General features: G+C 37.0%; 1 protein-coding gene across 1 annotated transcript; it reads left to right on the forward strand.

Moving 5' to 3' along the window:
- Positions 1-4,365: 4,365 nt before the first annotated feature.
- On the forward strand, positions 4,366-10,067 carry LOC104906172 (uncharacterized). Its single transcript, XM_010694888.4, has 5 exons — positions 4,366-4,634; positions 4,730-4,825; positions 7,385-7,488; positions 7,593-7,729; positions 9,659-10,067. The coding sequence occupies exons 1-5, from the start codon at positions 4,575-4,577 to the stop codon at positions 9,739-9,741; spliced, it is 480 nt and encodes a 159-aa protein (XP_010693190.1). The 5' UTR covers positions 4,366-4,574; the 3' UTR covers positions 9,742-10,067.
- Positions 10,068-11,138: the final 1,071 nt, after the last annotated feature.

Here is an 11,138-nt window from a genome sequence, read left to right on the forward strand (position 1 = left end):
AAATAGATGTTACACTTTTTTTTATTTCCTAAATTGGAAAATTTTATGCTGTAAAATTACTCACTTACCCTTACTTATAAGGATTAATCACAATTAAACTAACTTAATTTAACCTTATTATATATTAATCCAAAATTAATTAAACCCCCTCCCTTCTCTTCCACCACCCCTCCCACACCACCTCAGCTGCCCCATCCTTTCCCCCCACCTCGCAGCCTCCTTACCCACCACCACAGAAGCCCGACGAATTCCCACCACCACTCCACCACCCACCCGAAATCGCTACCCACCCACCCGAAATCGCTACCCACCCAAAACCCCACCCCACCCACCTGAAAACCCTAAACCCCCACCCACGAAATTATTCCCCACCACCCCCACCTACCGAAACACGACCACCGGCCAGGACGAAACTTGCAAGGACGAGCGCCCAGATCGAAACACGACCACCGAAAAACTAGGGGGAGCAGCGACGACCAAACGAGCCGAAACTCGAGGGAAGACGAAAAGGTGCCGACGAAAACTAGGGAGAGCAGCGACGAAGGTGCCGACGAAAAGGCACCGGCAGAAGGTTAGAGAAAGGCGCGCAGGAGGTGAGAGAGAGGCGGCAGGAGGTGAGAGTTCTGGCCATGGTTGGGATGGTCGTGAGAGAAGATCGGCAGGAGGTGAGAGAGAAAGGCCGGCAAAGTGAGAGGTGAGGGTGAGAAAGAAAAGCCGGCGAAGTGAGAGGTGAGGGAGAGAGAAAAGCCAGCAAAGTGAGAGGTGAGGGTGGGAGAAAGGCCGGTGAAGGTGAGATGTGAGAGGTGAGAGAAAGGATAGATCTGGAATTTGAGGTGAGGGTTGCTGGTGGGTGGGTGGGTGGGGTTTCAGGTGGGTGGTGGGGTGGTGGTGGGGAACCCTAGTTAGGGTCTCTTTTCCCTCTCCTCCCTTCCCTTAAACCCCATGTTAATTCTCTCCTAATTACTCCTCCAATTTTTGCCTAGAAAACCACAATTTTTGAAAGTGTAACATCTAAAAAAAAACGGAGGAAGTATGTGAAAGTATTGTGTCAGACCGTCTGACACAATACATTTGGTCGGACCATCGTCATCGCCGTCGTCGATTTCTCTCTCCTCTTGCTTTTCCGCCATATCTGAAGAAATTAAGGATATTTATGTAAATTATGTAAGACCAGCCACATCATTTGAAGATATACTAATGGGCAATGGCACAAACTGACTTACCGATGACAACCTCCAATAGTCAATAGCAACGGCAGGAGCAGGAAAATTCTTGATGTTGCCATTGTCAATCTCCTTAAGGAACTCAGTGTAAGAGTGAATGAATTTCTTTCAAGTTTAATAGTTTTTCTTTTAGTCGAATTTTTCTTTTCAGTTAGTCGAATCATCTTTCAAGTTCGTATGGTCTATTCTTTCAGTTGGTTGGTTTAGCTTTCATTTGGTTACTTTTATTCTTTCAGTTGGTTATTTTATTTTTTCAGTTCGTTCCTTTATTCTTTTAGTTCGTCGCTTAATTCTTTCAGTTCGTTACTTTCATTTAGACCTGAGTTACTTTCATTTAGACCTAAGTTACTTTCATTTGGACTAACTGAAAAAAATGAAGACTACCTGGAAAAAAATGAAGACTACCTAAAAAAGAATGAAGACTACTTGAAAACAAATAAAGACCAACTGAAACCCAAGTAAGTCTAACTGAAGCACAAGAACCAACTGAAAAAAAAAAGAGACTAACTGAAAAAAATGAAGACTACCTAAAACAAAATGAAGACTACCTGAAAATAAATAAAGACCAACTGAAACCCAAGTAAGTCTAACTGAAGCAGAAGAACCAACTGAAAAAAAATGAAGACTACCTGAAAAAAATGAAGACTAACTGAAAAAAAATGAAGACTACCTGAAAAAAAATAAAGACCAACTGAAACGCAAGTAAGTCTAACTGAAGCACAAGTGCTTCTAACTGAAGTCGTCCGACGAGAATATTGTGTCGGACATCCGACACAATAACTCTTTTTATATCTGTTGGGAAAGCAGCTCAAAAACTCATCCGGAATTGGTGGGCTAGACTCTAATTAGTGGGATGGGGTCGAAAATCGAAATCAGGCCCTCTAAACTGTAAAAAAGGGTTTAAAAGGGGTTTTATTTGTTTCCATTATTTTGCTCCTCTCTCCTAGAACAAAAGACAAAAACCCTGCACTTCCATTTCAATCAGGGGAGGATTTACTATGGGTTCACTGGGTTCAGGTGAACCTAATGATTTTTGGAAAAAAAATGCCCGGTTTTTTTTTAAAAAAATTAAAAAATATTTTAGATATTAGATATTATATATGCGTGCATAAAAAATGAAAAGAAGCATGTGTCCCAGTGGTTTTGTGTCTCATGGGGCGCGGGATTTGAAATTTGAGGTTTGAGGTTCGAAACCTAACAACCTTTTTTTTTTAACCCTTCTCATTCTTTTCCCCACACCCCAGCCAACATTTTTCATTTCCTCCCAAACCAAAACCCTAACTACTAACTCCCTAGCAGCGACCCAAAGACCAAAGTCACATCTGTGATCTGCCGACTGACCAGCCGCCAGCGACGCTGCACACGGACGCCCACGGCCAGTCCCCATCGCGACGGCGACCAGCAGCCAGCAGGTAGTTCGCACTTCGCAGGAACTTTTCCGGCCGTTTGAAAGGTAAACCCGAACCCAGTTTTTCTGTTTTTCAATTTTAAATACTTGAATGAATAAATGTGGATTGTAGTCTTTGTAGAATGACAGAATGTTGAATGAATTTTCAATGTTGAATAATGATAACTTGAATACTTGAATGAATAAATGTTGATTGTAGAATGACAGAATTGTAGAATGACAGAATGTTGAATGAATTTTCAATGTTGAATAATGATAACTTGAATACTTAAATGAATAAATGTGGATTGTAGAATGCAGGGGCGGATTTACTATGGGTTCACTGGGTTCAGGTGAACCCAGTGATTTTTGAAAAAAAATTGCCTGGTTTTTTTTTTTAAATTAAAAATATTTTAGATATTAGATATATACTATATGCGTGCAAAATAAAACATGAAAAAGCATGTGTCCCAGTGATTTTGTATCTTTGCACATATGCGCGGCGCGGGACTAGAAGGTCTGGGGTTCGAAACTTAATACAACCTTTTTTTTTTTTACCTTCCCATTTCTTTTCCCCACAAACCCAGCCAAAATTTTTCGTTTTTCTCCCAAACCCAAACCCTAACTAGTAACTCCCTAGAAAGTAGAAACGAGCCAAAGCCACGACTGACCAGCGACGCTGCGCCGGCCCACGGCCTTCCCCACCGCGACGGCGAACAAGCAGGCAGGCGGCAGCAATCTTTCCAGCCGTTTGAAAGGTAAACCCCAAACCCAGTTCTTCGATTTTAAATATGAATTTTACTATTTCAGATTTTAGTCTTTTACACATTAGATTAGATGATTAAAATATGTAATTGTAGTTATGTAATTTTGTTAATCATTTAAATGTTGATTGTTGTCTTGTTGAATAATGAATACTTGAATGAATGAATGTGGAATGTGGACTTTGGAGTTTGGATTGTGAAGTTGTTACTTGTTAGTATTACTTAGCACTTACTCAATATTCAATTACTCATAGAATGAATTTGTTGCTTTATGAATTTTAGATTTAAATGTTGAATGAATGAATGAATGTGGATTGTAGACTTTGGAGTTTGGATTGGGATTTGTGAATGTTGAATAAATTTTCAATGAATGATTGTGGATTGTGGATTGTGGATTGTGGATTGTGGATTGTGGATTGTGGATTGTGGATTGTGGATATTGTGGATTGTGGATTGTGGATTGTGGATTGTGGATTGTGGATTGTGGATTGTGGATGAATGAATGAGTAATGTGATTGAACTTTGTAGTGTCTAGACTCATGGAGTTGAAATTTCTTGCTTGTGTTATTGTGTAGATTGTATTGTGACTATGAAGGGTTTATTGATGTAATGTAATGAATTAACATTCTATTTAGCTATTGTAGTTTGATATTTGAATTAATGTATTGAACTTTGATTGAATGAATGTATTTTTTTTACCGACTCCGAACCCATAGGGTTGGAATCCTGGATACGCCACTGGTAGAATGACAGAATGTTGAATGAATTTTCAATGTTGAATAATGATAACTTGAATACTTGAATGACTAATTGTGGATTGTAGAATGACAGAATGTTGAATGAATTTTCAATGTTGAATAATGATAACTTGAATACTTGAATGAATAAATGTGGATTGTAGAATGACCGAATGTTGAATGAATTTTCAATGAATGAATTTATGAATGTGGATTGTGGATTGTGGATTGTGGATTGTGGATTGTGGATTGTGGATTGTGGATGATAGAATGATTAATGTGAGTGAACTTTGTAGTTTGTAGTGTATAGACTCGTGGAGTTGAAATTTTTTTTTTACCGGATTGTGAATTTTTTTTTACCGGCTCCGAACCCATAGGGTTGGAATCCTGGATACGCAACTGATTTCAATTAGTGCTTCTTCTCAGAAATTCATACATTCAACTATTTGAGAGAAAGGGCAAAATGGGATGGAAAGCAGCTCAAAAACTCATCCGGAATTGGAAGATTGTGAGAGGAGACGATGTAATAAATAATTATTACCCTTCATTTCTTTTATTTAATCTGTAGTTTTTCAATTTTGTTGTTGAACCTCTGTTTGTTTGAAATTTTATAAACAGGTGATGATAATTAGGGGTAAAGAGAAAGGCGAAACGGGTACCGTTAAGCGTGTCGTTCGATCTCAGAATCGTGTCTTAGTTGAAGGAAAAAATCTTGTAAGATTCTTTCTTCAAATTTGAATTCAAATGTTATCATGGAAATCAATTCCTTTGATGTTTTGCTCAATACTTCAAATTTACAAATACTGTGATTTAGGGCATGCAACATTTTATTAAGGGTAATTTTCAAGTAATTGAGTGATAAGGTAGTTTTCCTTGGAATTCTTTGTTAAGAGTAATATCTAGGGTTATATGGCAAATTTTAAAGTTTAACTTACTAATTTCTGAAAGCAGGCTTTTGGTTAGGAATAAGGGATTAAAGAGATTTTCTTATCATGAGCAGTATTCTAAAATCATGATGAACTGAAACATGTCTAACTCCAAGACCACATTCTGAACACCTTGTTGTCACTCCATTAATCCAATTGAAGATAATATTCTGCATTGGCTCTTTGATACAAGGCTTCCATTTTGTTCAAACTTGTTTCCAAGTGGCATAGACCGAAGAGCCATTAACCTCCTTTTCCGTGAAACTAATCTGTCATGTACTTCAATCTTTCCGCAACCTCTAGCACCCAAAAGACTTGAACACATGAAACTTGGATGGTGACCAAAAGTAGCTTCCAAGGACAACTTGTTGCCATGCAACTAGATAATCTCTGATCGAATAGAATTTGCTGAGCTTGTTTCGCAAGCATGGCTGCATTAAATGACGTATTTGTACTCTATAGTCTATAATCCCATAGAATAAATTCCAGGGAACTTGATTTAAATCAATTTGAGATATTTGCTGCAATCTTTTTTTTTTTTTTGATCTCATATTCTAATTGTAAATCATATAAATACAATTTTGGATTTATTGTAACGATTTGTGCAAGTATACTACAATGAAGAAGCAACCGTCTCTTGTACAGATCGTGTATAGATTTGTTATGGGCTTATTATTTTTATTTTATGTTGTTAATTTAAGTAGTGTACTTGTGCTAGTTTTTAAGTCTTGAACGTTGTTCAAGAGTCAAGGTTGATTATATTTGGCCATAAACTACCTTTTAGCATACTTTATATGGCATGAAGTCCGGTCCATTGACCATATTTCAGCGTTGATCCCTCGTGTGCACCAAACGTGATCCCCCCCCCCCCCTTCTCCCTTATTAACTACCTCATTCTCTCTCTGCCTTCGTATTCCTTCCTTAGTTTGTTCCCTTCACTTCCTCCTTTATTGCCTTTCTTCCTATCTCCACCACTGTCCCGGCTTAATACCATTTTGGTCGTTCTGCTCTCCTCCCTGTTCCCCACCCAAGCCCCCTTCTTTCTCCTTCATCTCTCTGCTGTATGAACAAAACGGAAGGATAGCCATGAGGTAAGTACAAGTACTCTATTGATGCCCAAGCAATCTTCTCTCAGATGCTAGAGCAAAGATAACCACCCTTCTTTCTCCTTCATCTCTTTGTTGTATGAACAAAACGGAAGGATAGCCATGAGATAGGTTCAAGCACTCTATTGATGCCCGAGCAATCTTCTCTCAGATGCTAGAGCAAAGATAAAACATCATACGAGGTTTTTTCTGTGTAAATAAAAGGTGTCCCTTACAGTTTTCTAGTTCTGTTTTGGACCAAAAGACCACCACAAACCACCAATTTTCGGCTACCCGTTGATGCCAGAAAATACCATCCGTTAGCCACAAAAATTTAGTGTTTGAAGCCCTGAAACCTGCCCTTAATCTTTGTCTGACTTTCTTGCACTGCTTCTCTTTGTGCCCTTATTTTCTCTCTCCCTGCTTGTGGCTCCCGCTGCTGCTTGGTTGATTTGTGGTGGTGAAAGGGGAATGGGGATAAGAGAGGGATAAAGAGGTAAAAAGAAGGGAATAATCCTCAGGTGAGGGGCAGCATTTGATATTCGGTCAAGACATCTGATGTCAGCAATTGGTACGATTTTGCAAGAAATAGTATCTCAAAAGGTAGTTACTGCACAAAATAACTTTTTGCAAGTTAATATTTTTACAAGAAGGCACTTATTTAAAGTAGTTCTTGGCAAATTTTCCTTGGAATATATAGTCATTTAAATTGCAGGTCCCATTTTAGTAGAATGTATTCAGTTACACATATATGTACTGGTATGTGGTTTGAGTTCTTGCTTAATTCCTTGAATAAATTGCAGGATTGAACATATTAAATGATGATGTCATTATTTAACTTTAAGAAGTGTTTGGTTGAGAGGAAAGCATTTTCCTCAAAAAGTGGTTTTCCCATTATATTTTGTTGGAGTTTGTAAAGGGTGGAAAATAGTTCTCCCAAGGGATGGAAACCATTTTCCATACTAAACGGAGGATATCAAATTTCTCTTATTATCCTTTACCTTTTTTTTTTTTTGTTTCTCCTATTTATACTTCCCCTTCTTAAATTTTTTACAATTGGATTTAACTTGAAAAATGATTTCCATGAAAAATCAAATTCTATGAAAATTGTTTCAGTCCAACCAAAAAGAGCCACGAGGAATGTGATCAAAATTCAGATATACATTTGCATGTCGCTGTTTTCTTAAACTTCTTTTGGATGTCTGCATGGTGTAGTATATTCCTTATGCTTCTATTTTCTCTTTTTTTCTTGAACTTGCCAGGTCAAAAAACACATAAAACAAGGGCAAGGTCATGAAGGTGGCATTTTTACAGTTGAAGCTCCACTGCACGTTTCAAATGTGCAAATTGTTGATCCAGTTACGGGGTATATATCCAACCAGTCAATTCTCTCCAACGACCTACTAGTTACTATGCATATAATAATTCCAACTGTATATTTGAGTATTTGACTGATGTTCTTTTGTGCAGAAAACCTTGCAAGGTAGGGATTAGATATCAAGAGGATGGTACAAAGGTTCGAATCTCAAGGGGTATAGGAGCATCAGGGTCCATAATTTCTCGCCCTGAGATTTTGAAGATAAGGACCACGCCAAGACCTACTGCTCGTATGTATCTGATTTTCACATTCTGCAATCCGCTGTCCTTGTTTGACATTTTATACTTAGCCATCTCAGTTGAACGTGGTATAATTGACTTAATGGTCAATTTTAATTAACTCTAACCATTATGTTCCATCAATATATCGTTACTCATTAAACAAGTAGTAAATGTTGCAAAATCAATATTTGAAAGAAGTTCAGCAATTTTGATACATTAGTATAGAAGGCTAACAAATGTCGACGATAAAAGTGAAATTTGGCAAATTGTTTGTGATGGAGATACTGGAAGGTCTTTCATCTGATGATTGTTTGCTAAGAGCTCTTTGTTGCAATAATGCAATAGTGGCTTTTTCTTTATCTTGCATTTAGGGCCATAATGTGGAACTTCTTGTCATGTAGGTTGACTAAATTAGGGTATGTTATTTTCAACGCAGAAAAAGTTAAAGTTTCTTGGGGTTAAGTTTGTTCAATAAAGACCAGTGAGCTCAACTGAGGCTTAAGAAGTTCAATTCACAATTAAATGTTAGTTGAGCTTAGGGCTCATACCATCATACTTTAGATAAGATGAAATAAAGTCTAAAGAGTTAAAATAAAATCTGGGCTGAGATTTAGGGGTATTCAGGTGGAAGAAGCATAGCCTTATAGAAAGATATTGGTCATAGTATTCTCAAAAGAATTCTAGAGATAATGTTCAGCATGATTTACTGAGTAAAAATTTATACAAAAAATTGGTCATGATGGGGTATAGAGTAGGAAAGTAGGAAGAGATGATAACAGATTGAGAGAGATGAAAACTTGGTGAAATTCCAGAAACATATATATTGAGTCCATCTGTAGGAGCTATGTGAGTGCTTTGTTTTACGTATCTGTCATAAAGCGAACTGATGAAGCAGATTCCTACAAAAATTGCTGTTCATGAGCATATATAGGACCCTGCCAAATTGCCTCGGGAGGCCTTAAAAAGAACTTCCTTTTTCCAAATGTTTCAATTTTGATTCTGCCATTCTTGACCTATTTTATACTATTCAGCTTTGAAATATCAAAGAAAAGAATCAATGTGAAACAGATTGTTCAATCTTGTCTGATGAGCGAATGAATAGTTTACAAATGAAACTAGTTGGATAAATTGCTTTTACAAAAATCTACAGGAAGTCTCAAATAAGAGTTGCAGTTGCAAATATCGAAATTCTATTTTAAAAAATCTGTCAGGCTCTGAATACACCTGCATAATACAGTACTCTCTTCTTCCAAAAATAATTGTTGTATCTATTTAATAATAATTGTTTACTAGGAAAAACCTCCAGAGTATGCTGCTAGTTCCACTGAAGGAATATCTATTAAGTTAGAAGCATTTGTCAAAAGATTACCATTACTAGAAATGTGATGAAATTAAGAAAAAAATTGAATGATAGGCAACTTTCTAACTTTGGCCTTACATATTAAAATACAAAACTCACTTCCCAAAGCCATGCTATTTCAATGGGTCTTGATGGAGGATTTCGTTTAGTCTCTTGCACATTGTGATGATAGTTTTAAAAAGCATGTAGAAACCACATTTATTTCTTGAGGGAGAGTACCTGATAAAGGGTCCGGCTTTTCTAAGCATGGAGCCTCTACATACCAAAAGGAAGTATATTGTAAAAGGACAGATACAAAAGCTTGACCTTTTCTTTTCCTTTTTCCCTAGTTGCATTTTTCATTTTTTCATCGTGTTGTATACTTGATTAAGAGCTTATACAAATAGTGGATTCTACTCTACCCAAGGGCAGTGATTCAGAATTATTACTTTGGTAAAAAGCAACTACTGGAAGCAAGTTACCATTATCTTTGTCCACGTCTGACATCAAGAGCTTGTGAAATATTGCTGATATTCAGATTGTAAGGCTATCTATCTTGTGCTTCTCTTGTTTGCTTATACATTTCTTTCTTATGCAGCTGGTCCTAAGGATACCCCGTTGGACCTTGTCCTGGAGGAGACATATAATCCTAAAACTGGAAAAGGAATGCCAGATCTATAAGGGGCTGAATCTGTAGGTGGTTTAGATGGAAAAAGCATTGGCTCAAGGACTTGCTGACTGCAAAGTTGATATTTTCATATGTTGATGCAGTAGTTTTCTCCACCTGATATAATGTGTCATGGTGGTTAGTTCTAATAACGCCTTGTGGTGATTAATTTTGATGTAGCTTGTGTATGCTATAAAAGATTGTGCAAGTGATCTGTTTCTTTGCAGAGTGAGCAATTGTGTTGTGTTTTTTGTTTGAGCATTTGCCCAAATGCTAAAATATGCAGTAACTGGGATATCTTAGAAACAGAACGGATATATAGTGTTTTTTTCCCCTTTTTTTTATTATCTTCTGGGAGTAGGGGTTTGCAGGGTGAAGCTTAGTAGTGGAAGATTTTTGTTTATGACAATTAACAACCTACAGTTTCTTGTTTTGCTTTTACATGGTGTTTCGTACATTAGACGAAAATCATGGGGATTAGAAAGTGGAATGAGGATAGAGAATTTGATGGGGACAAGGATATAGTTCCTCCATTTTCTTTCACTTGCAACTTTTGAGAATCTATACTATTCATTTGCTTGCATTTGACCACCTTTAGAGATCTATATGTAAGGGAAATTATAGTCACATGAAATCTTGTTAGATTGGTCTCAATGTATATTTTTGCAATATTTAATTTTAATAATTTTTACATATCTATAATTAAACATATGAAGGGTTTAAGTTATGCATTGGTGAACTTGAAAGTCAAAATATTGTAAGAAAGAATCACGAAGTATATCTTGTATTTCGGGGTATAAGTAGTAAATTGGAAGTACATAGCAAATCTATTAAAATAATCTTACTAACTCCCCCCTCCCTTTTCACAAAGAGCAAAAATGTATTTTCTCCTCAATCCTCACCCCTCTCCTTGTACTGGCACCCTAGGTGTAGATTTGGTAGGACAATCATGGATTTTTACCCCTATCTATATTGGGAGAGAGTATCATTATCAATACAAAGAAACGAGGGGGTAACAAAATTATGAGTCAATTTGGTACCAAATTCAGACTTGGTACCAAAAACTTCTAATATGCTACCAAAGTACAAGTAAATTTGATACCAAATCTAAAATTGGTACGAAAGTTTAGCATTGTACCAACTTACTTCAAATTACGAGGACACGAGCACACTCCAGATTCATTTAAGATTTTTACTCCTTTCATGAGCACCTTGAATATTGTTAGTGTATAGCCAACAAAATTTTACAAACCAAACTTTCATGAATTATCAGCAAGGACGGGGTGATGCCTTGCCAAGCATCCTATGTAGCACACATTCATGAGTTTTTTTCATTCAATTATATCTCAAAGGTTAGCTTATTCATACTGTCTTGCACAGAACATTAATGGGTTGCTCTAAGCCAGCAGGT

This window comes from Beta vulgaris, chromosome 2, assembly GCF_026745355.1.
Source record: "Beta vulgaris subsp. vulgaris cultivar EL10 chromosome 2, EL10.2, whole genome shotgun sequence".
In the NCBI taxonomy this organism is placed as follows: domain Eukaryota; kingdom Viridiplantae; phylum Streptophyta; class Magnoliopsida; order Caryophyllales; family Amaranthaceae; genus Beta; species Beta vulgaris.